The 26654-nt window shown below is 37.8% G+C and overlaps 1 protein-coding gene across 4 annotated transcripts in view; it reads left to right on the top strand.

Annotated features, from left to right (window-relative positions):
* KIAA0895 (KIAA0895 ortholog) overlaps positions 1–26313 on the top strand; it is a 61572-nt gene extending 35259 nt beyond the window's left edge. For 3 of the 4 annotated variants that reach the window (XM_004741966.3, XM_004741968.3, XM_004741969.3), the window contains exons 3-7: positions 13855–13998; positions 14555–14687; positions 15203–15508; positions 18712–18809; positions 23598–26313. In XM_004741966.3, the coding sequence (XP_004742023.2) occupies positions 13855–13998; positions 14555–14687; positions 15203–15508; positions 18712–18809; positions 23598–23759 (843 nt within the window). In that variant the 3' untranslated portion in view covers positions 23760–26313. The remainder of the gene's footprint in view (positions 1–13854; positions 13999–14554; positions 14688–15202; positions 15509–18711; positions 18810–23597) is intronic. The other variant, XM_045062875.1, reaches the window with a different exon arrangement.
* Positions 26314–26654: the final 341 nt, after the last annotated feature.

The following is a 26654-nucleotide window of genomic DNA, read 5'->3' as shown; positions in this document are numbered from 1 at the left end:
AATGTACTGTATCACACTGATTGGCTTGCGGATGTTGAACCAACCTTGCAAGCCCAGGAGTGAATCCCACTTGGTCACGGTAATTAATCCTTTTAATGTACCGTTGGATCTTATTGGCTAGTATTTTGGTGAGAATTTTCCCATCTGTGTTCATCAAGGATATTGGTCTGTAACTCTCCTTTTTGGTGAGGTCTTTGTCTGGTTTTGGAAACAAGGTAATGCTGGCCTTATAAAATGAGTTTGGAAGTTTTCCTTCCATTTCTGTTTTTTGGGAACAATTTCAGGAGAATAGGTATTCTTCTTTAAATGTTTGGTTGAATTCCCCTGGGAAGCCGTCTGGCACTGGGCTCTTGTTTTCTGGGAGATTTTTGATGACTGCTTCAATCTCCTTACTGGTTATGGGTCTGTTCAGGTTTTCTATTTCTTCCTGGTTCAGTTGTGGTAGTTTATATGTCTCTAGGAATGCAACCATTTCTTCCAGATTGTCAAATTTGCTGGCATAGAGTTGCTCATTATTTGTTCTTATAATTGTTTGTATTTCTTTGGTGTTTGTTGTGATCTCTCCTTTATCATTCATGATTTGATTTATTTGGGTCCTTTTTTCTTTTTGATAAGTCTGGCCAGGGGTTTATCAGTCTTATTAATTCTTTCAAAGAGCCAGCTCCTAGTTTCCTTAATTTGTTCTACTGTTCTTTCGGTTTCTATTTCATTGATTTCTGCTCTGATCTTTATTATTTCTCTTCCCCTGCTGGGTTTAGGCTTTCTTTACTCTTCTTTCTTCAGCTCCTTTAGGTATAGGGTTAGGTTGTATACTTGAAATATTTCTTGTTTCTGGAGAAAGGCTTGTATAGCTATATACTTTCCTCTCAGGACCACCTTTACTGCGTCCCACAGATTTTGAACAGTTGTGTTTTCATTAATTTTTGTTTCCATGAATTTTTTAAATTCTTCTTTAATTTCCTGGTTGACCCATTCATTCTTTAGTAGGATGCTCATTAGCCTCTATGTATTTGAGTTCTTTCCAACTTTCCTTTTGTGATTGAGTTCTAGCTTCAGAGCATTGTGGCCTGAAAATATGCAGGGAAAGGTCCCAATCTTTTGGTACCAGTTGAGACCAGGATTTGTAACCAGGATATGATCTATTCTGGAGAAGGTTCCACATACACTAGAGAAGAATGTGTATTCTGTTGCTTTGGGATGGAATGTTCTGAATATATCTGTGATGTCCATCTGGTCCAGTGTGTCATTTAAGGCCTTTATTTCCTTGCTGGTCTTTTGCTTGGATGATCTGTCCATTTCAGTGAGGGGAATGTTAATGTCCCCTACTATTATTGTATTATTGTTTTTTTGTTTTTATGTGTTTCTCTGATTTTCTTATTAGTTGGTTTATATAGTTGGCTGTTCCCATGTTAGGGACATAGATATTTAACATTTTTAGATCTTCTTGTTGGACAGACCCTTTGAGTATAATATAGTGTCCTTCCTCATCTCTTATCTTAGTCTTTGGCTTAAAATCTAATTTATCTGCTATAAGGACTGCCACCCCACCTTTCTTTTGATGTCCATTAGCATGATAAATTGTTTTGCACTCCCTCACTTTAAATTTGGAGGTGTCTTTGGGTCTAAAATGAGTTTCTTGCAGACAGTATATTGATAGGTTTTGGATTTTTATCCATTCTGATACCCTGTGTCTTTTGATTAGGACATTTAGCCCATTTACATTCAGGGTAACTATTGAAAGATATGAATTTAGTGCCATTGTAATGCCTGTAAGGTGACTGTTACTGTATATTGTGTCTGTTCCTTTCTGGCCTACTACTTTTAGGCTCTCTCTTTGCTTAGAGGACCCCTTTCAATATTTCCCATAAGCCTGGTTTGGTGTTTGCAAATTCTTTTAATTTTTGTTTGTCCTGGAAGCTTTTTATCTCCTATTTTCAATGATAGCCTAGCTGGATATAGTATTCTTGGCTGCATATTTTTCTCATTTAGTGCTCTGAATATATCATGCCAGTTCTTTCTGACCTGCCAGGTCTCTGTGGATGAGTCTGGTGCCAATCTAATATTTCTACTGTTATATGTTACAAACTTCTTGTTTTGAGCTGCTTTCAGGATTTTCTCTTTGTCACTAAGACTTGTAAATTTTACTGTTAGATGATGGGTGTGAACCTGTTTTTAATTGATTTTGAGGGGGGTTCTCTGTGCCTCCTGGATTTTGATGCTTGTTCCCATTGCCATATTAGGGAAGTTCTCTACTATAATTTTCTCCAAAATTATATCTTCTGCCCCTCCTCTCTCTCTCTCTCTCCTTCTTTTGGGATCCCATTATTCTAATATTGTTTCATCTTATGGTATCACTTAGCTCTCGAATTCTCCCCTCGTGATCCAGCAGTAGTTTGTCTCTCTTTTGCTCAGTTTCTTTATTCTCTGTCATTTGGTGTTCTATATCACTAATTCTTTCTTCTGCCTCATTTATCCTAGCAGTAAGAGCCTCCATTTTTTATTGCACTGCATTAATAGCTTTCAACTTGGTTGAAATTAATAGATTTCAACTTGGTTAGATTTTAATCGTTAATAGCTTTCAACTATTGGTTGAAATTAATAGATTTCAACTTGGTTAGATTTTAGTTCTTTTATTTCTCCAGAAAGGGATTTTATTTCTCCAGAAAGGGATTCTCTCATTTGTTCTATGCCCTTTTCAAGCCCAGCTAACACCTTGATAATCATCATTCTGAACTCTAGTTCTAACATATTACCAATGTCCATATTGATTAGGTCCCGAGACTTTGGTACTGCTTCCTGTTCTTTATTTTGTAATGAGTTTTTCCACTTTGTCATTTTATCCAGATAAGAATATATGAACGAGAGGGTAAAATACTAAAGTGTGGCAAAGACCCCAGAAAAATATACGCTAACCAAATAGAAAGAAACCCAAAACTGGGGGAGAATATTGGGGGGGGGGTGTAAAAATAAATAATAAATTAAAATTTAAAATTAAAAAAATATATATGTATATATATATTTTTTAGACCAGTGGATAAAACAGAGCGACCCATTTGAGTTTGGGTGTAATCTGGTCTCTTAGAAGAAACTACCTCCCAAAAGTTTGAAGAAAGAAAAACTTATATATATGCAAACATAAGGGTAAACACGATGAAGGGATGGAATATGACTGTAAAGATGAAAATTTAAAACAATTCTAAAAAGGGATTGACAAGTTGGTTGGAAAAAGGAATAAAAAGAGGAGAATGTGATCAGGCTGGAGCTAGATTTAGGGTATAATTTGATCTACTAGAAGAAATTCTATCAAAATTTTAAAGGAAAAAACCCTGTATGTATACAAAAAATGTTAAATACAATGAAGGGATAAAATATGACTATAACAATGAAAATTTAAAAAAATCTTTTTAAAAGTGATAAGTTAAAATAGTTAAAAATGTTAAAAGAGGAAAAGTTAACAAGGATAGAATAAGAAAGAAATAAAATTAAAAAACTTTAACTTTGCAAGACTAAAGCATCATGGGAGAAAAGCTATGAATTCGGTGTTGCTTTCCTCTAGCTCAGAAGTTCTGCAGTACTCATTGATTGGTGAACTTGGTCTTGGCTGGACGTTCTTGCTGATCTTCTGGGGGAGGGGCACGTTGCAGTGATTCTCAAATGTCTTTGCCCAAGGTGGAATTGCACTGCCCTTGCCAGGGGGCAAGCTAAGTAATCTGCCTGGGGTTGCTCTCGGTAGCTTTTTTTCCCTAAACGCTTTCCATACAGCTTTGGAGGATGGAGTGAAGATGGCGGCCTCCCACTCTTCCCATTGGAGGAACCAAGAGCTCAGGGCCACACTCCTCAGTGCGCCCTCAGAAAAAAGCAGTCAATTCCTCCCATCTCCCCGGCTGCACTCTGTGCTCACCTGGCTGATGATGGAGCATTTCTATCTTTGGCACCTGGCCCCCTTTGGAGTCTCCCAATCCAGCAGATTCCTGCCACACACCCCTGTGCAGATCCTCCAGATCTGCCACTTATGGGGTCCCTGCTCAAAGAGCCGTGACCCGACTCTGCCTTGGATCATGGTTTAAGGTAACCTTGAGCTGAGAGCCCACTGCTCAGATCCATCTCTGTAGCCAGCTTCCCTGCTCCTATACCTGTCAGCTCTGCCACACTCAGACACCCCCAAGCTTTCTGTGACCCCATGGGTCCCACACTGTCCCCACGAGAGTTCCACCACCATTTAGTCTCTGGAATTACATCCCTCAGTGGAGCAGACTTCTGAAAGTTTTGATTTTGTGCTCAGCTGCTCCACCGCTTGCCTGGAGCCAGCCCCTCTCCCTGCAGTCTATCTTCCTGACTATTTGGATTCACTTTTCTGCATGTCCTGCCTTCCAGAAAGTGGTCGATTTTCTATTCCTAGAATTGCTGCTCCTCTTCTCCTCTATCTCCTTTTGAGTTTGTAGGTCTTCAGAATGGTTTGATAACTATCTATCTGAACTCCTGGGACCTAATATTGTTTCAGTCTTTTACTCCTCTGCCATCTTGCTTCCCCTCTCTATGTGTCTGTTTTTTTGCTGTCTTGGTGATCACAGCTTTGTAGTAAAGCTTAAATCAGGCAATGTGATGCCCCCAACTTTGTTTTTTCTTTTTCAGCATTTCCTTAGTAATTTAGGGTCTTTTCTGGTTCCTTAAAAATTTTTGGATTGATTGTTCAAGCACTTTGAAAAATGCCAGTGGAATTTTGATCAGGATGCATTGAAAGTATAGATTGCTCTGGGTAGTATACACATTTTAACAGTGTTTATTCTTCTGATCCATGAGCATGGAATGATTTTTCTTTTTTTTTTTTTGTGCCTTCTTCAATTTCTTTCATGAAATTGATCGATTACCTCCTTAGTTAGGTTTATTCCAAAGTATCTTACAGTTCTTGGTATTATAGTAAATGGAATTGATTTTCTAATTTCCCTTTCTATATTTTCATTGTTAGTGTATAAGAAAGCAACTGATCTCTGTGCATTGATTTTGCATCGCCACATTACTGAATTGCTGTATGAGTTCTAGTAGTTTGGGGGTAGAGATTTGGGTTTTCCATATAAAGTATCATGTTGTCTGCAAAGAGAGAGAGTTTGACTTCTTCTTTGCCAATTTGAATACCTTTTCTTTTTGTCGTCTGATTGCTGTTGCTAGGGCTTCTAGTATATGTTGAACAACAGTGGCAAGAGTAGGCATCCTTGTCATTTTTCTGATCTCAAAGGGAAGGCTGTCAGCTTTTCCCCATTGGGAATGATATTCACTCTGGGTTTTTCATAGATAGATTTTATGAAGTTGAGGAATGATCCTTCTATCCCCTTACTTTGAAGAGTATTAATCAGGAACAGATGCTGTTATTTTGTCAAATGCTTTTTCTGCATCAGTTGAGAGGACCATGTGGTTCTTCTCTCTTCTCTTATTGATTTGTTCTATGACATTGATTGATTTGTGAATGTTGAACCACCTTGCATCCCATGCATAAGTCCCATCTGGTCGTGGTGGGTAATGTTTTTAATGCACTGTTGGATCCTATTAGCTAGGATCTTGTTGAGAACATTAGCATCCATATTCATCAGGGATATTGGTCTGAAATTCTCCTTTTTAATGGAACCTTTGCCTGGTTTGGGGATCGAGGTAATGCTGTCTTCATAGAAAGAGTCTGGAAGTTTTCCTCTGTTTCTATTTTTTGAAACAGCTTCAGGAGAATAGGTATTATTTCTTTGAATGTTTGGCAGAATTTCCCAAGGAATCTGTCATGTCCTGGGCTCTTATTTTTTGGGAGGTTTTTGATCACTGCTTTAATCTCATTGCTAGATATTGGTCTATTCAGGTTTTCAGTTTGTTCCTGTTTCAGTGTTGGAAGTTTATAGGTTTCCAGGAATGCCTCCATTTCTTCTGGGTTGCTTAACTTATTGGCATATAACTGTTGATAATAATTTCTGATGATTACTTCTATTTCCTTGGTGTTAGTCATGATCTCTCCCCTTTCATCTATAATTTTATTAATTTGGGTTCTCTCTCTTTTCTTTTGGATTAGTTCGGCCAGTAGTTATCGATCTTATTGATTCTTTCAAAGAACCAGCTTCCTTTTTTTTTTTTTTTTTAAGATTTTATTTATTTATTTGACAGATCACAAGCAGGCAGAGAGAGAAAGAGAGGAGGAAGCAGGCTCCCCACCGAGCAGAGAGCCCCATGCGGGGCTCAATCCCAGAACGTTGGGATCAAGACCTGAGCCGAAGGCAGAGGCTTTAACCCACTGAGCCAGCCAGGCGCCCCGAAGAACCAGCTTCTTGTTTCGATGATGTGTTCTGCTGTATCTCTAGTTTCTAACTCATTGATCTCTGCTTTAATCTTGATTATTTCCCTTCTTGTATGTGGGGTTGGCTTAATTTGTTGTTGATTTTCCAGTTCTTTAAGGTGTAAAGAAAGTTGGTTTATTCAATTTTCTTGAGTGAGGCTTGGCTGGCTATGTATTTCCCCCTTAGGATTGCCTTTGCTATATCCCATAGGTTTTGGACCGATGTGTCTTCATTCTCATAGGTTTCCATGAATTGTTTAAGTACTTTTTGATTTCCTGATTGATCTAAAAATTCTTGAGCAGGGGATGGTCTTTAGCTTCCAAGTGTTTGAATTCCTTCCAAACATTTTCTTGTGGTTGAGCTCCAGTTTCAAAGCATTTTGGTCTGAGAATATGCAAGGAATAATCTCAGTCTTTTGGTATGTTAAGCCCTGATTTGTCACCCAGTATGTGGTCTATTCTGAAGTGAGTTCCATGTGCACTTGAGAAGAATAAGTATTCTGTTGTTTTAGGATGGAATGTTCTGTATATATCTAAGAGGTCCATCTGGTCCAGTATGTCATTCAAAGCCCTTGTTTATTGATTTTCTGCTTGGGTGGTCTATTACTGAGAGTGGTGTGTTAAGATCCCCTACAATTAATGTATTCATATCAATATGACTATTTTGATTAATAGTTGGCTTATGTAGTTGGCTGCTCCCCTATTGGGGAGGCATAAACATTTACAATTGTTAGATCTTCTTGGTGGATAGACCCTTTAAGAATGATGTAGTGTCCTTCTGTATTTCTGACTAGTCTTTAGCTTAAAATCTAATGTATCTGATATGAGAATTGCCACTCCAGCTTTCTTTTGAGATCCACTGGCATGAAAAATGGTTCTCCATCCCTTCACTTTCAGTCTGCATGTATCTTTAGGTTCCAAATGTGTCTCTTGTAGACAGCATATGGACGGGTCCTGTCATTTTATCTAGCCTGCAATCCAGTGCCGTTTTATGTGAGCATTTAGGCTGTTCACATTGAAAGTGATTATTGAAAGATAAGTTTTTATTGACATCATGTTGCCTGTGAAGTCCTTTTTCCTATAGATTGTCTCTGTAAATTTCTTCTCTCTGTCACTCTTGGGTTCTTTCTTCTTTTATAGAACCCCCATTAATATTTCTTGTAGTGCCAGGTTGGTGATCACATCATCTTTTAAGCCTTGCTGGTCTTGGAAGCTCTTTATCTCTCCATCCATTCTGAATGCCAGCCTTGCTGGATAAAGTATTTTTGGCAGCATGTTCTTCTCATTTAGTGCCCTAAATATGTCTTGCCAACCCTTTCCAGCTTGCCAGGTTTCTCTGGACAGGTCTGACATTATTCTGATGGTCCTTCCTCTGTATTTAAGGAATCTCTTCCCCCTAGTTGCCCTTAAGATCTTTTGTCTGAAATTATGATTTGTGAATTTCACAATTAAATGTCTGGATGTCTTACTAGACTCGCTGATCTTTGAGGGGGGGTCCTTTCTGCCTCTAGGACATGAACACTTGTTCTATTCCCCAGATTAGGGAAATTTTCATACAGAATTTTTACAGCTATATCTTCTAGTCTTCTCTCTGTCTCCACCCCACTCAAGAATCCCAATAATTCTGACATTGGAATGTTTCATGGCATCATTTATTTCCCTGATGCTGTTTTCATGGCTTCTAAGCTGTTTTGTTCCAGGCCTCCTCCTGATCCTTCTTTACTATTGGTTTGTTTTCTAGATCACTAATTCTATCTTCTGCCTCGGTTACCCTAGCTGTAAGAGTATTCAGATTAGATTGGATCTCGTTGATAGCATTTTTTAGTACTGCCAGATCAGCTCTTACTTCTGCCCTTAGAGATTCTATGTTGTCACTAATGGTCTTCTCCAACCTAGCCATTGCCCGGGTGATTGTTACCCTGAATTCCTTTCCAACATACTGTTTATGTCCATATCCAATAATTCTGTCTCAGAGGGCACAGTCTCTGAATTTTTCCTCTGTTGGGTCTCCCTCCTCCTAGTCATTTTGGTGAGAAGTGGTTGATGGGTTGTATAGCTGAATATATCAACCACGATCCAGGCAAGTGCTCCCTTTTTTGGCGCCACAGTAAGGATCAACCATAAAGCAGTGCCAGGTACCTTATGTATTGTCCAAAAATTAAGTCAACTGCCACATTATCTTCTCAGAAGGACAGTCATCAGGACTCCTCTGGGCCTTTCTGTATGTCACTTTCTAACATGGCAATGGAAGAGTTGGCCAGGTATTAAGAATGAACATAAAAGTACAAAGTCAGATTTCTGCAGATTAGGGGACTGAGATCTGGATAAAAGCATGTGTGTATATTAAATTGTTTTGGTTCCAGAAGTTTTAAAACTGATCAATGAAATTATGTAATGTCTGATTGTTTACTGTGTATATTTGCTATTCTTACTTGGAGGGAAGTAGAGAATATATTTGATGTCTATGGATAAATCAGGGCTAGATCTCCTCATGGATGAGCGAAGTGGCTGCTTGCTCCAAGATTAGGCCTCAAGAATGCAAGCCATACTAACTCTTCCTAGCAGCAATCTGCACTGCCTAAAAATTACGACAGAAAGATATTTTTGAATTTTCAGTTTTTCTTTTCCCCACGTTTTCTTTTTTTTTTTTTTTTAATACAAATACTCCAGAGAAAATATATCAACAACTAACTGGCAAGTGGGAGAAAGGTGTGGAGCCTGATTGATTCACTCTTTCCCTCTTCTTCTGTCCTCCCCCTCCTCTCTACCCCTCTTAAAAAAAAAAAAAAGTATCGAGAAGAGAATAAAATCCCATGATTCTATCATCCACAGATAGTCACTATTCACATTTAGTGTTTCTTGTCCCATGCCTAATGGTGTTGATAACTGACGTTAGTATACTTTTGTTTACATATTTGTATCTTCTCATGTCATTAAAAACTGTCAGCATTTCCTTTTTGTCAGCATAATTTTCACTGACTGTATATATTTAATAAAATGGGTATACAGTATGCAGTGTATGGGTATGCAGTGAGCCATGCAGTGGAGGTGCTGACTAGGATAGGCTTGCACCAGCATTTAAGTCAAGGAAGGGGGACACAGCTGAACCAGTTGCATAGGAATTATTCTTTCCTTCTCCCAGCCCTCAGTATACTGAAGACAAAGAGAGGCCTAGATAACTGCAGAGGGATGAGAAGGAATCACGTCACTATTATACCTTTCTTTCTCAGTGAAGGTTCTTTAGGCCTCAGGGCAGACCTGTCCTGGGAGAGGGGAAAGAACTGTAAATTAGATGTGATTGACATTTTAAATTGGATTAAGTTTGCTTGAAATGGACTTTTTTTGAATACTTGAAAATTATTGGAAAGCTGAAGAAACTGATATTCAGGGATAGGAAGGTGAAATTCTGGATGGCAAATTGAAAGCAATGATTGGAGAAAAATAATTAAGCCACTTCTTGTTTTAATTCCCCACCATGTAATATCGGGAAATTTTTTTTTTTTAAAGATTTTATTTATTTATTTGACAGAGAGAGATCACAAGTAGGCAGAGAGGCAGTCAGAGAGAGAGAGAGGAGGAAGCAGGCTCCCGGCTGAGCAGAGAGCCCAATGTGGGACTCGATCCCAGGACCCTGAGATCATGACCTGAGCCGAAGGCAGCGGCTTAACCCACTGAGCCACCCAGGTGCCCGGGAAATGTTTTTTGATTAACTTTAATGATAATGTAGTAGAGAGATTTTACTTGAAATTTATTCCCTCTTAAAATAGCCATGTGGATGAGGCCTGTGAAAGCATGATTCTCCAAGTTGTATTGATAGGGAGTCTCTGAACTCAAGGGAGAAGGGATGATCTTCTCCCTTCTTTTTTCTTAAAAACAAAAACAAACTTTTGGTAGGGGGGGATGAGGAGATGTGGATCAAAGGGTACAAACTTTCAGTTAAAAACTGAGTAAGTCCTGGGGAACTAATGTACAGTATGATGATTAAAGTTAATAATACTATATTGTATACTTGAAATTTGCTAAACTTTTAGATGCTTTTACCATACACAAAAAAATGGTAATTACAAGAGGTGATAGCTGTGTCAAATTAACTTGATTATGGCAATCATTTCATAGTGTGTACAGATATTAAATATTTACATTGTACCCCTTTAAAAAACACATCACATGGTGTGACCTACATATATATTTTTGTCAGTCATACTTCAGTAAAACAGGAAAATGGCTTTTTCCCCTTGATCATAACATTAATATATTCATACTGTAAAGCATTTTAAAACTTCTGAAAAGTACAGATAATAAACCTCAATGCAGTCCATCACTCCATCCCAAACAGGAACAGCAGCCTTTGGGAATCTTCTTGCAGGTTTCCTTGTGTCTTCGTAAATTGCTTATTGCCCCTTCCTTTTTCCAAAGCTGAGATCATACTCATAAAATTTTTGTAGCCTGCAGTTGAGGCTGCATAGAGAAGCAGAAATGGTAACATAAAAATATTCACTGATGAAGTGACCACTCAGCATTTCTGACTTCTTCCGGGAAGCTTGAATTTATCCACCCAATTTAGCCACTGTTTCTTTCTCTGTGCCGGGGGCTATTCCAATGCAGATAAGATTGGGAAGTTATTTCTGGAGGTCAGTGAAAGATACTGGAGATCTATATGCTCACTGACAAATCTGTCTAGGTTGGACCAGTTGAAAAACTGATGAAGCAATCAACAGAGATGACAAGAAGATAGGCATTTTATTTTATTTTTTTTTAAGATTTTTGATTTATTTTTTAGGAACAAGGGGGCAAGGGACAGAAGGCTAGTGAGAAGCAGGCTCCCTGGGAGCCTGTCATGGTACTTGATCCCAGAACCCCAGGATCATGACCTGAGCTGAAGCTGGACACTTAACCATCTGAGCCACCCAGGTGCCCTGAAAATAGGCTCTTTAAAGAAAAGTATTGCACATGACATCATATTAACCTAACCTTTGGGGAACATCAGTATAGCTCCCAGGTAGTGTTGCTATTGTGATGCCAGTAAGCAAGATGAAATGAAGGATGTGGTGTTCTGTTGTATATCATTTTGTAGGAAAAATCAACCCCCCCAAAAAAAACCCACTATTTTTATTCATTCTTTGATCCAATATTTAGTACCTGGATATAAAGTTTGCCTAAATGTTGTTAAACTGCCAAGCATGTTTCATCCTAACATTTATAGGGTTCTTTCTCATTATAAATTCCCTATCAGATTTGTTTCCCATTATGAATATGAATGAATACTTATTATGGATATGAATACTTACTAGCCTTCTACTAATACTACCAGGTGACACCTGTATTTAATTTTTATTAATCCTGTAAACTGCTTATAACTTACATAATAAACACTGTAGTTCCCCTTATCTGCGGTTTCAGTTACCTAAGATCAGCCTTGGTCTGGAAGCAGATGATCCTCTTTCTGACATGCTGTCAGAAGGTCAGTGGTAGCCTAATGCTGCCTGTGTCATTCACCTCCCTTCATCTTATCACATAGGCATTTTACCATCTCACATCATCACAAGAAGAGTGAGTATAGTTCGGTAAGATATTTTGAGAGAGATACCACATTCATATTATAGTATAGTGGTATAAATGTTCTATTTTGTTATTATTACTGTTAGCTTCTTACTATGCCTGGTTTATAAATTAAACTTTATCATAGGTGTGTTTGTATAGGAAAAACATAGTGCACATAGGGTTTGGTACTCAGTGCAATTTCAGGCGTCCACTGAGCTCTTAGAACATATCCTCTGCAGATAAGGGGGGACTACATAGTAACCAAATAACATTTTTTCTTGTGAGTAAGCATAAGCTAGAAAAGCTGTTTTTATCTGAAATTAAGTAAATACTTAAAAACCTGTAATTCCAGGTTATAATATATTTCCTTAACCTTTTTTAGGTCTAAATAATAGTCCAATATAGAATGTACCACTTCTGTCTTTCCTGGAATTAGGGCCAGATTTCTCATATTCTTCTCACTCTGATACATTGATGACTAGTCATCATTAGACTGGTATATTCAAAAAGCTTTGCTAACCTGCTAAAGTGGGTTTTTAATTGTGAGCTTTTATTCTTTTAATTACAATAGTTGTCATATAAATAATTAGCATCTGGGGTTTTTGTGCTGTATTCCAATTCTCCAGGATCCTCCCTTTTTACCATGCACATCAATCACCTGGGGATCTTGTTCTGATTCAATAGGTGTGGTGGGGGTAAAATTCTGCATTTGAAACCAGCTCAGATATGAAGCCAATGCTGCAAGCCTTTGGACCACACTTTGAATTGTTGCCTTTTTGATAACAGTTTTGGGAACAAAAGCCAGTCAAAGCTTTTGTTGAAGCCATTTCTTGTTATAACTTTATGACACATGCCTTGTTTATTAGTAATACACATTTTTCCAACAGGAAAATAGATGTTGAATTGTAGCGTGTGAGTTTTTCTAGTTTTTGTGTTGGGCATACTATCTACAGTGGTGGCATTTAGAAAGAATGAATGTACCGATGACAACAATGATGTAGTAATAACTGACAGGTACTGATGACTTATTAGGCCCCAGACGCTGTGCTTTACAAAGATTGACTAAATTTTTTGAACAAAACCATGAAGTAGACATTATTATTGTTACTCCATTTAAAAATGAAAGGCTTGGTAAAAAGTTAAATGACTTGCCTGTGGTCACAGAGCCAGAGCAGGGACAGAACTGGGACATCAACACAAGAAGTTAGTCTGACTCTAAAGCTTCGTGTTTGGAAAATCTTTTCTTGTCTGACAGTAGTCCAAAAACTAGACATCATAAAATGGATTTTCTAGCTTCTTTCCCAAAAGATTTTTTAAAGATCATTTTCCTTATGTTTTCCTTCCTTGTGGCTTTCCCAAGATACTGGTGATCTCTAGCTTTTTTAAGTCTTCCTTTTTGTATATTTGTATTTAGATCTCAACTTTCATATTCTTTTGATGTAAAAATTTATAAAGAAGGAGTAGTAGGTAGTACCCTGCCCTGAATGAAAGATAAAAGTGTTTTTAGTAATGTTGAGACTGTTTTATTTGAAAGACGAGCCCTGGAAAACTTTAGATTTATAAGATTATCAGAGAAGAATGGCTATTTCTTTTGAGTGTTCTTAAAACTTGGGCTATTTTTCTCTTTATCTAAATGGCAGTTGTAATTTAGTGATTAATCTGGAGACACACCTTCCATTCTGAGTTCTCCTGCCAGACCACCAGATGGTCTTAGAGAAGCCAAGGAGCCCCTCTGCCTTGCCTTCTCAGCCTGTCAAATGACAGCACTAGTACCTTTAACTCTTAGGCTGTGAAGGGAAAGAGGATTTGTAAGTAGAGATGTTTGTAAAATTTGTGACAATGAGTGAAAGCTGTTTAGAATTAGATATGGTACCTCCCTTGCAGTTTCATTTGGAAGTCAATAAACACAGCACAGGTCATGATCCCTAAGAATATAACTGGCTTATTACTCATCTCCAAGTAATAAGAGATTATTTATTTTCATTATCCCTGTTTGTTTTTTACAGTCCATCAATATTATGGAACTGACTTTACAGAAATATGGAAGTTATGAAAAATTTGAGCAGGCCACTGGTGGCAGCCTGCTATCTAAAACTCGAATCTGGAGTCATGTTCGGAAGTACATGATGAAAGAAGGCTGCCTGGGTGAGGTATGAATCGGGAGTGACATGAGATGCTGTTGGCATTTTAACTGCTCATTAAATTAGTCACCCAGAGATCTCACTATATTGAATTGTTGTGTTCAACTTCATTATGTTTTTCTTTACTTATACTACCCTTTCTGTATAGCCTATGGGATTATGGGAATTTTTTAATGAAAATTATAATGAAGCAATTTGCCTCAGTGGCCTCCTCTTATTAGCAGCCCGTTCAGAATGACCAAGCAGTGAAGTGGTCTCTGGCTTGTGTACCATCCTTTGCATCATTTTAACTGGGGCCGGGGTCAGGGGGTCTGTATTTGAGAGCACAACAGGGCACTGCTTCTTCAGTATAGCCCTCTACTTTTCTTCATTCCAGGAAAGGCTCTTGGGTTGCCCATGCTTAGAAGTGGAAGGGTCAGAAGTAATTATCATCATCTTGGTATCGGGAGATTCACATTGGAAATAAAAATGTACTGGTTTATGGGTCTCTTGTTTCCTGTGAAAGCTTCCTCTCCCCAGCCTCTACATTTTGTTTTATATAAATGTATTTGTGTCCTCTTCTTAGATTGTAGTTCATCTCACTGAAGATCTGCTTTCCCGAGCTTCAATGACAGTGGTAAATGGGTGCCCAACACTGACCATTAATGTTTCCACAGCACGTGAGCACTGGCTGGAGGGAATGCTGAGGCATGAAATAGGTAGGGGTAGCCCTTCATTTGTTCACTTATAATATCAGAAATCAGCTGCAAAGAAACCTTTTTATAATGGTTTTTTTCTTAGCAGTATTTGGCGAAAGGTAATGAAATTGTTAGTTTTCATTTGAGCTAAGATATTAATGTCTCAGTTCAGATTAGATTTTTTCAGTATCATGTAGCTGTTTTGAGCTTGGATTAACTCCTGGATTTCAGTTCACCTGTGTTTCTGAAACCAAGGGAAATGGAACTGAATGCTGGATTCCTTTCAGATATCAAGTCTCTGATTCTTCCCTTTAAGAAAATAAATTGTACAAAAGTCACACTTCTTTGAATGATACATGCAGTCCTTCTGAAGGCAAGAGTACCTCCTTCAAAAAGCTTTAGGGTCAGGTCATTTTCCACTTTGTTTTGATTCATAGGTACACATCAATTTGGTTTTAGAACTGTTGGTAGAATCTTTTGTGGAAAAGAATTAAAATGTCCTTTCTCGTTTTTCACATGCCTTTTCTTCTCCATAGGCACACATTATTTTCGAGGTATTAACAACCTTCAGCAGCCATGGAACAGTTGGACTGGTCGTAAAAAACATGAGCTAAAGCCAAACAATCCCACAGAGGAAGGACTGGCAAGTATTCACAGCGTCCTTTTTAGAAAAGACCCCTTTTTATGGAGGGCGGCCCTCCTCTACTACACTGTTTATCGAGCCAGCCAAATGTCTTTTTGCGAACTCTTCAAAGATATTGGAAAGTTTGTCAAGGACCCCAATACAAGATGGGATTATTGTGTACGAGCCAAGAGGGGATGGACTGATACTTCTCAACCAGGTGGGTGTCCCTTGATTGTGTGTTTGCCTTATGGTCAGTTGTCTGTTGATTTCAATTACATCCTCATCCACCAGAGAAATCACTCACTAGTGAAAAATTAAACCGTTGTTACTTGAGGTCAATGCTAGTCTTCCCAAACCATATTTTGTTAGCATTCTTTATTCAGTTATCATTTTGAAAACTTTCAAGCCTATACAAATATGGAAATGATAGAATTAACACTCATATTACCCATCCTCTAGATTCACCAATTATTAACATTTTGCCAGTTCTTTTTCTTGCTCTGATTTTAAAAACAGCTCTACTTCACTTGACCTACAGTTTGCCCATTAAAATATATAGCTCAGTGGTTTTTAGAATATTCATGGAGTTGTGCAGCTATCACCACTGTCTAATGTTCTCTTTGACCATTAAATTCTCTGTCAGGCATACTGCGTAAACAGTTTTGTTGAGCTCTCTGGCTCTAAGTTTGTCTGGTTCTTTTATTTGGGACATATCCTCTGTCTTCGCAGTTTTTTCTGACTCTATCTGTGTTAGGAAATTCAGCTGCATCTGTCTCCTGCTCTTTAGAAGAGTGGCCTTATGAAGAAGAGCTTCTGTAGTGTTGTGTATTTGGGGCTGGGCATGCGGGGCCAGCAAGATCCACAGTGGTCTGCTAGAGGGGATCTACAGCTGTCTGGGAAAACTCCTGTGGAGGCCAGGTTGGAGGGGGTGGATCCACAGGAGATTGCAGGGGTAGGGTGTGCTGTTTGGAAGCTGTGTGAAGGGTCTGTGTGAAGAGACCTGCAGCTGCTTTGGAGAACTCCTGCAAGGGTAGGCTAAGAGAGCAGGGTATGCTGTTGACAAGCTAGGTGGAGAGTATGCTTGTTCTTTCCCGTTTCTAGGTATCTAGGCTGGGGCAGGGAGAGGAATGGCACCTGTCAGCTCTTTTGTTCTTAGAGGAGTCTCCTGAAGATCCCTGCTCCTCCAGCACATATTCTGAGATTAGTAAACATAAATCTCCTTCTCATATACCCTACCTAAAGTTGCTGCTATGCTGTATCTCAGTGGGGCTGTTTGTTATGCTGTCTCTTTAAGGGCAAGGATTTGATTTCCTCTTGCTCCCTGGCTCCCCCAAATCTAAGCTTGGTGATTTTTAAAGTTCTTCGTATTAAGCCCCACTAACTATAAGAACTCATGAAGATAAGTCCCTCTGCCTTTCAAAGCCAAACGTTATAGGGATTTGTTTCTGCAGTGTGGGTCCCTTATGTTTGGGGTAGGTGTTATAGGGTCTGCTCCTCTCCTTTCTCTTTGCTTGCAATATTCCTCTCACCCTTCCCCATCCTTACGGTGTCCTCTCCTGAGGATAGTCTTCTGGGTCAGTTTGGTTTCTGACCACACCTCTGCCCTGTCCACCCTTTTCAGTGTGACCTCTTCTCTACATTTAGCTGTGGAGAGTCTGTTCTGCCAATCTGCTGGTTGTTTTCTGTTGGGTATTTACACTGACATGGGTATTCATAACTAGGTCTACCTGGGACAAGGTGAGCTTAGGATCCTTTCTCAACCATCTTCCCTGTGAGTCCTTTGTCATTGGGGTTTTGATTTGGGTTTCCCTGATGACTAATCATGTTGAGCATCTTTTCATGTGCATTCATTGCATATTTTATGTAGAGAAGGGGTCTAAATAGACCCTTTGTCCATTTTTAATTGGGTTATTTGTCTTTTTATTATTGAGTTGTAGGTGTTCTTTGTATATTCTAGTTACGAAGCTCTTATGATTTACAAATATTTTCTCTATTCTGTGGGTTGTCTTTCACTTACTTAATAATGTTCTGTGACTTTTTAAAAGTACACTGTACACTTGCTCTTTTATTTCTGAAGCCCTGAGCATGCATCTCCTAAGAATACATTCTTCTAATACAATATCATTATCACACTTAAGAAAGTGAGCATAAATTCAACAATCTTAACTAATACATAATATTTGGATTTCCCCAAATCATCTATTCTTCTAAGTTCCTATTTTGCTATAGTATTTTTTTTTAAGATTTATTATTTGATAAGCAGAGATCACAAGTAGGCAGAGAGCAGGCAGAGAGAGAGAGGGAAAAGCAGGCTCCTCACTGAGCAGAGAGTGCAATGCAGGGCTCAATCCCAGGACTCTGGGATCATGACCTGAGCCAAAGGCAGAGGCTTTAACCCATTGAGCCACCCAGGCGCCCCTTTCCTATAGTATTTTAAAGCCAAATACCATGTTCTCTACCTGTAAGTCTTTACTGATAAGGACAGTTTTATTCCTCCTGAAAAGTAGGAGCAAACAACTCATGACATCTGAACCTCGTTGAAAAAATGTTCCACCTTTTTCCCATAATTTCCATGCTATTTGCATACTGAAAAAATTAATTTCTTAATACAATTTTAGTCCATTTAATAAAGCAGAATTTTATAAAATTAACACAATTTATGTCATGATGGGAGAAAAGTTTTCTTTGTAAGTGGAACACTTCAACTAGTTCAGATTTCATGAGCTCTTCCGTTTTCTGTCTTCATATTTTCTTCTATTTTTATTTTTTTTAAAAGATTTTATTTATTTGACAGAGAGAGGGGGAAAGCAGGCTCCCTGCCAAGCAGAGAGCCCGATGCGGGACTCAATCCAGGACCCCATGATCATGACCTAAGCCAAAAGCAGAAGCTTAACCCACCGAGCCACCCAGCGCCCCTATTTTCTTCTATTTTTAAATCTCATTCTAATTCTTGTTTTCATATGGAAGAAGAGTATCAATATCTGTTTTTAATGGGGTGAGGGGTGGTATTTTTAAAAACTGAGTTTCTGAACTCCCATCTTCACATTGCCCGCGTGAGACTTACTGAGCTATAGCCATCCTCCCTGCTGCTCCAGTGACTCCTTGCACATGGGAGTTCAGGTTATGAAGAGTCCTAAATGATCAGTGTTTCTTTATAATTAGAAAAAATTTTTTAACTATGTTTTAACTATGGGGAATGGGAATCTGGGGAAAAGAAATTCATAAAGAGATGCTACCAGTCTGCACATTATCCTGGTCCTACCTAAGACCTTGCATTTTATATTATGAAGATAGGTAATTCTAATTTACCATACCATTTTTATTCAGGACTGATGCCTACAGTAAAGGGAATGTGTTAGTAGCAATTATTTAGTAATTTTTTTTAAATATTAGAAAATAAAAGCTCTTGTCTTCCTCTAGGCTGCTTTAGTAAAGACCAGGTATACTTGGATGGGATCCTACAAATTCTCCGGTACAGAGAGACCATTGACTTTCATCTACTGACTGCCCTGGGCAAGGTGAGTGAGACCAGTGGCAGGTAGTCTAGAACACACCAGGTCATCATTCCCTTAGGCTTGGTTTAAGGATTAAATAAGATTCAGATTCCAGTGGTTACTGTTAGTTACTGCCAGATCTCTCCCTCATAAAAGGTACCTTTTTTTTTTTTTAAAGATTTTATTTATTTGACAGACAGAAATCACAAGTAGGCAGAGAGGCAGGCAGAGAGAGAGAAGGGGAAACAGGCTCCTGCTGAGCAGAGAGCCCTGTGTGGGGCTCGATCCCAGGACCCTGAGACCATGACCTGAGCCGAAGGCAGAGACTTAATCCACTGAGCCACCCAGGCGCCCCACCTTTCTTTTTTATATTAAGTAATCTGTGGGGTAATACCTAAGAATGTACTGTTCTTTAACAACCTTGCAAGGAATGGTTTTAACATCCATTGATGATCTTTTCCCATATCCGTTAACTACAATAGTGTCGCAAAATAGAGATCTTCAAATTATTACATTTCACTCCCCCTTTAAACAGTATTATTATGGACTTAAGTTCTTTTTTATTCATCCCTTCTAGTGGCTGCTCCTGTGTTTTTAAAAACATGCCACCCTGTTTTCTGGCAAAGTAAAATATTCTGGGTCCATCTTATTCAAATCTCAGACAAGATTATTTCTCCAAGGAAGGCTGGATTCCTTTTAGTGAAAATGGTATTTAGAAAACAAGTACTAGGTGTGCTTATTACTTCTGGAATGTTGATGCTTCTGTGTCTTTCCAGTGAGCAAATCATGTATTTGTTTTAAATCATAGGGGTGTTCTAATTCACATCACACACGCAAGTTTTTTACACCTTTTTTCCCATTCCATATGTGTGTCTCCCTTCTCTTCAAATGAAAATTATGTTTACCCACTGCAGTATTTTATCTATTATGTTTACTCATTCTTTCCTATAATAATAAACTCAGGATGGTTAGAGCACCTGGGTGGTTCAGTGGGTTAAAGCCTCTGCCTTCAGCTCAGGTCATGATCCCAGAGTCCTGGGATCGAGCCCCGAATTGGGCTCTCTGCTCTGCGGAGAGCCTGCTTCCCCCTCTCTCTGCCTGTCTTCCTGCCTTCTTGTGATCTCTCTGTCAAATAAATAAAATCTTAAAAAAAAAAAACAAAAAAAACCTCAGGATGGTTGAAAGAATTACTGCTACTAAACAGTGGGTATACAAATCAAAATGGTCCAAAACTTTTGGGACACAGCAAAAGCAGTTCTAAGAAGGATGTCTATAGTGATACAGGCCAACATCAAGTAACAAAATCTCAAACAACCTAACCTTACACCTAAAGGAGCTAGAAAAGAACAAAGTAAAATTTGAGTGGAAATTAATGAACTAGAGACTAAAAGATCAATGAAACCAGGATCTGGTTTTGCTAAAGAAAAACAATTGATAAACCTTTAGCCGCCAGACTGATTAAGAAGAGAGGACTCAAACTGGAAGTGAAAGTGGGGAAATAACTGGTACTACAGAAATAGAAATAGAAAGTAGAAACATGCAATCCTCTAAAATGGAATCAGAAAGAAGTAGAGAATCTTTTTTTTTTTTTTTTCCTGTTGGAACTCAGTCTTTAATTCACACACACACACACACACAGCACAAAATGGCCCCTGCTTGCCATGGCCTAGGATTCACGAGGTAGTGTAGGGATGGTGGAGCTTACAAACAAGGGAAGGTCCCTGAACCCCGAGATCCCTCAGCTGCTTTCTAGAAGTAGAGAATCTTTTTAAAGATTTTATTTATTTGACAGAGATCCCAAGTAGGCAGAAAGGCAGTAGAGAGAGAGGAGGAAGCAAGCTCCCTGCTGAGCAGGGAGCTATGCAGGGCTCAATCCCAGGACCCTGAGATCATGACCTGGCTAAAGGCAGAGGATTTAACCCACTGAGCCACCCAGGTGCCCCAGAATTAGAGAATTTGAATAGATTACTTACTAGTAATGAAACTGAATCAGTAATAGATGAATTTCCCAAAAAACAAAATGCCCAACAGCTAGGACCATATGGCTTCATGGATGAATTCTACCAAATAATTAAAGAAGAGTAAATATAATTCTCAAACTCTTCCAAAAAAATAGAAGAAGGAAAATTCCCAAATTCATTCTGTAAGGCCAACATTAGCCTGATACTAAAACTAAAACCAGACAGAGTCTCTACAAAAAAAAAAAAAAGTTTTTTTTTTTTAAAGATTTTATTTATTTATTTGACAGAGAGAGATCACAAGTAGGCAGAGAGGCAGGCAGAGAGAGAGAGAGGAGGAAGCAGGCTCCCCGCCCAGCAGAGAGCCCGATGCGGGACTCGATCCCAGGACCCTGAGATCATGACCTGAGCTGAAGGCAGTGGCTTAACCCACTGAGCCACCCAGGCGCCCCAAGAAAATATTTCTGATGAACATAGATGTAGAAATCCTAAATAAAATAATACTCAAACTGAATTCAGTAATATACTAAAAGGATCACTGACCATGAGTAGGTGGAGTTATTCCTAAGATGCAAGGGTGGTTCAGTATTTGCAAATCTGTCATGATATATCACATCAATAAGAGAATAAAAACCGTATCATTTCAATAGATGAAGAAAAAACATTTGACAGAATACAACATCCATTCATAATAAAAACCCTTGACAAAGTAGGCTTAGAGGGAACATACCTCAACCTAATAAAGGCCATAAATTAAAACCCAACAGCCAGCAATGAAAAAACTGAAAGCTTTTCAAAACCCCTAAGATCAGGAATAAGACAAAGATGTCCATTCTTACCATTTTTATTCAACATAGTCCTAAAAGTCCTAAAAGCTGCAGCAGCCAGACAGGAAAAAGAAATAAAAGGCACCCACATTAGTAAGAAGTAAAACCATCAGTATTTACAAATGACCTGATACTATATATTAAAAAAAAAAAAAAAAACCCTAAGAACTCCACCAAAAGACTATTAGAATAAATGAATTCAGTAAAGTTACAGGATACAAAATATATAGGAATCTATTGCATTTCTATACAATAATAACAAAGCAGAAAGAGAAATTAAGAAAACAGTTCTACTTATTGTACTAAAAGCATAAAATACCTAGAAGTAAATTAACCAAGGAGATGAAAGACCTATATTCTGAAAACTAGGAGACATTAATGAAGGAAATTGAAAATGACACTAACAAGTAGAAAGATACACTATGCTCTTGGATTGGAAGAATTAATTTAATTATGTTCATACTACTCAAAGCAATCTGCAGATTCAGTGCAATCCCAATCCAAATACCAGAAGCATTTTTCACAGAACTAGAATAAATAATCCTAAAATTCATATGGAACCACAAATAATGTCAAATAGCAAAGCCATCTTAATAAACAAGAACCAAGCTAGAAGTATAAAAACCCCAGATTTCAAGATATACTGCAGAGCTATAGTAATTGAAACAGTATGGAATTGATACAAAAATGGATACATACATCAGTGGAACAGGACAGCCTAGATCATTTAATCCCAGTCAGAAGCAGAGTATACAGTGAAGAACACTTCCTCAATAAGTGGTGCTGGGGAAAACTGGACAGCTACATGCTAAAGAATGAAACTGGACCACCCTCTTACACAATACACAAAAATAAACTGAACATGGATTAAACACCAAAAACCTAAAAGGAAACCTAGGCTGCTATCTCTTGGACATATTTATGGATAGGTCTCCTCAGTCAAGGAAGGAAGAAAAAAAAAATACTAAGCCACACCAGTATCAACAACAAATCTATTTTCATTACACTTTTTGGTATAAATAATAACATAATTTCAATAACTTAAAAATTAAAACTTAAGGGGTACCTGGGTGGTTCAATTGTTAAGTGTCTGCCTTTGGCTCAGTTCATTGTCCTGGCGTCCTGGGATTGAGCCCCATGTTGGCTCCCTGCTAGGTGGGGAGTCTGCTTCTCCCTCTGCCCCTCCTCCTGCTTGTGCGTGTTCCCTAGTAGATAAATCTTAAAAAAATTAAAACTTATGAAAATATAAATGAACATGATTTCTTTATTTAAAGCCTCTCTACTGAATCAGGTTACAGTGTTGGTCAGAAGACAGTAGTTTTTAAAGCCAGCCATGTTTTGGAATTTAAAGTTGCAATGTTAATTTATAGAACTAAGAGTTTCATCCATAAACTCAATGTAAATATTTATGAAAGACTGGCTTCTTATATAAGTAATTAAAACATTTTTATAGCATACTTTTTCACAAAGAGAATCTAACATAAAACACAATTTTCCTGGGTTCTTTCATTTAGCTTTAGTCCGGACATTTGTTTAGGTTTTAGAGTCTCTCACATACCTGTATTAAGTTTAGTTGTGTAATTTCTAAACAAACTGGGTATAGGTCCAAGATAGAGTGTTAAATATTGACTTTTTTATGGTCATGGTATTTTTATGGTCATGGTATTAGCAGGCAGATAAATATATTCTTTTTTTTTTTTTTTTTTAAAGTAGGGATGCAGAGGTGGGGGAGGAGAGAAAGAATCTCAAGCTGACTCCATGCCTAGTACGTGAGCCCAAGGTGGGGCTTGATCTCACAACCCTGAGATCACAACCTGAGCTGAAATCAGGAAGTTAAACACTTGACCTACTGATCCACCCAGGTGCCCCAATACATTCTTATTTAATATGGTAAAGGAGTGGAAGCCAATGATTTTTGTTATTTTGCAGGTATTAAAGTAATTTGAGGGAGAGTCCATAAACTTTTTCTTAAGACTTAGGGAAGATGTTATGTATATTTAAAAATGAACTCATCTTCCTCTTTTCAGGTCTCTTATGAAGATGTGGATCGCTTGAAAGGATTGGCAGTTACTGAAAACATGAGGGTCCCTCATTTCCTGCAGGACCATGGCCGATACATGGAACATTTAGAGAAAATTATGGAAGTGAATGAACTGACCGACAGGGAACTGAAAGATCTTATATATTAATCAGCATTCTTACAGATGTAGCTAATCTATTAACCAATTAGGTGCATTAGCACCAGCATATTTATAAAACAATGACTGTTTACATGACTTTTCTGTAGAATGATCTGCAGTATTCAGCTGAATTTTTAAAAGTTAAGTACAAACCTTAAACTGTTTCCTTAACATGTTCCTGTAGGCTGCAGGGGAAAGTTCTTCCTATTTTTATCTGAATCTCAGCAGAGTCCAACGAAAATACTACTGGTGAGGTTTTTTTTGTTTTGTTTTGTTTTTTTATTTTAAGAATCTTGGTCAAATTGAGTGATAGGCTGTCTGGGCAGTGAGCATTGCTCCTTGGTGCTTCTGCCTGAACACCAAGACTAGCCCCGACTATAGAGATAGAACACTGGAATTCAGACTCCCAAGATTATATTTTATTTTATAAATAATGGTAATTCTCCTTTGAAAAATTAGTTTTGTTATGCTCCCCAAATGTAGCTGTATTTAAGATTTCTTATTTCTCTTCGATGTTAAGTAATGTTAAAGAGAGGGGGAAAGTAGTTTGAAAAGTTTTCATTAGTTCTTTTCCATATTGCTTCACCTTATCAGTTTATAGGAACTAAGAGAATTACCTCATTTTCAATTATTTCTTAACTAAACTTTATTTGCTATATTTTAAGTTTTAGATTTTCCCTTCAAGATTTTAAGTTTTAGGGTCTTTCCCTCCCTACTCCTTCATATAAAATAAGTAAAAGTTCCAGAGAGGTTTGTCTACATAGATTAAAATAGTTGGGGAAGAGAGAAGCTACTCAGCTTTTTATTAAATGGAGCAACTAGCAAGACACAAATCGACTAATATAGCTCCTATAGGCACTGGATATTGACTCTGTAGTATCTACCATAGACTTCACCGTGCACTGGAGAGTGGAATTCCTAGACATTGCTGTTTGATAAACTGGCCCGGTCATGTTGGCTCAGTATATTTTGTCAAAATCTTTGACTTCATCAATCCAACAATAACCTAGTTTGCTTTCAAAAATCAGAATTCTGTTTTGCTGCATTTTCTCTGTTAAAAGCTTACACACCTAGCTCTTTATTAACTTACCAATTTTGATATATATTGGATATATATACTTGGTATCCAATGATTCTTCAAACAACATTTTAATGATCAGGAAGAGCACTGCTGTAAACACCCATTCAAAATTGCTACTGTAATTTTTACCCAAAGCTATCAGAGTTCATCTTTACCTCAGTTCAGGCTTAAATATGGTGCTAACACTGGTAGATGCCTACTGCAAAGCCTGGTCCACATTCATGCTAGGAAAGGATTATAGGAAGTCTTCTGCAGGCTAGGTTATGTGATTTTTCTCATCCACATATCTAGAAGGGCTTGCCTCGAAGAATGTTGCCGCAAACAGAATGTATTCTGACTGGCACCTGGTAATTCTTGAAAGCCATACATCTCACCTTTGGTAAGTAGCAGGCCAGGCCCTTTGGACCATTAAAGGCACCCGCAAACATGTCCTGATGGCTGGAGTGTGGTCTCTGGATCTCTGTGCAGGCTTTGGGCACATTGTGCCAACACTAACCAGGTACTGGAAAACACTCTTGACCCCTCAAGCATATTTCCTTGTAGCAGAGTCATCCAGTTTCAGCTTTGTTGTAGCATTTTTCAAACTTATCCAAGATGATTGTGAAAATGGTGTTTTGTTAACTGGAATTGAAATAGACAGAAATGACAATATTTATGTCCTGTGATTTAAACCCCACATGCTTAAAAATTCAACATTTGTAGGCAATAACACTGTTACTCTTACGTTATGGTTTAAATGTAAAGGAAAATCACAGAAGCCTTAATATCCTGTTGGTAGGATTATTTACAATGATTCTAGTCCCTGAATTTTAAAAATGGATATTCTCTATCTGATTCGGAAAAAGAAATACTTTCTTGCCTTATTGCTTTGGTATAAAGACAAAAAAAAAACAGTGCTATCCAGACAAACAAAAAACAGACCTTCAATCACATTGGTTGTCTTAAGATCTTTTAAAAGTTAGCAATGAACCAAAAATAGTCCAGATTAGCAGAATACTCAAAGTACTCAAAGCTTTAAAAGTTGGGAAAGATTTAATTAATGTTTATTCTCTTTCCTGAAATAGCATTAAGGTCAGTTTTGTTCCCTTAAAATTGAAGTTTTAATAAATTGAAAATTATATCAACAGTACTTAGAATAGTTGAAGGTTGCATTAATTTTAATAGTTTTTAATATAGGCTGTTGAGGATTAGGATTTTATCCACTGTAATTCTAACATATAGTTGTATCAAATATAAAGTCTGATAAACTGTTAGGTTTTCACATCAGATGGGATTCAGAGTAAATTGTTTGTAGACATAAATCCAGTCTTGATTTCTTTATATTTTCACTTTGTAAAAATGTTTAAAATTTGTATGTTTTGTATATATCTGGGCATTTTACGTTTAGCTGTAGTAGAAAGAGCGCTGAGGTTCTCAAATGAAATATGAGACTATGTATGCATGCAAACTTCTTTGAAAACTTAATTATATTTTTGTGGTATTTCTGTGTTTTTATTCGGTGGTAATTATTGATTATGTTTGTCTTCTAATATCCTTGTTTATAAGGAAATACTAAATTTACCATATTCCACCTTTCTCCTAATTAGTTCAGCTTATACTCTCATGGGTGAAGGGAAAAGGATAGAGGGATAATTTCATCTTAATTTACTTAAATACAAAGACAACGATTCAAAACTCTAAGGAACTTGAGAAATCAAGGAAACATGACACCACTAAAAGATTATGATAATCTAGTAACTAAACCCAAAGTCATAGAGAGCTGTTTACCTGATAAGGAATTCAAAGTATCTGTTTTAAGGAAGCTCAATGAGGTACAAGAATAC

This window comes from Mustela putorius, unplaced genomic scaffold (genome assembly GCF_011764305.1).
Source record: "Mustela putorius furo isolate JIRA1106 unplaced genomic scaffold, ASM1176430v1.1 tig00003845_pilon_pilon_pilon, whole genome shotgun sequence".
In the NCBI taxonomy this organism is placed as follows: Eukaryota; Metazoa; Chordata; class Mammalia; order Carnivora; family Mustelidae; genus Mustela; species Mustela putorius.
The sequence above is the reverse complement of the archived record's forward strand: the minus strand, read 5'-3'. Positions and strand labels throughout refer to the sequence as shown.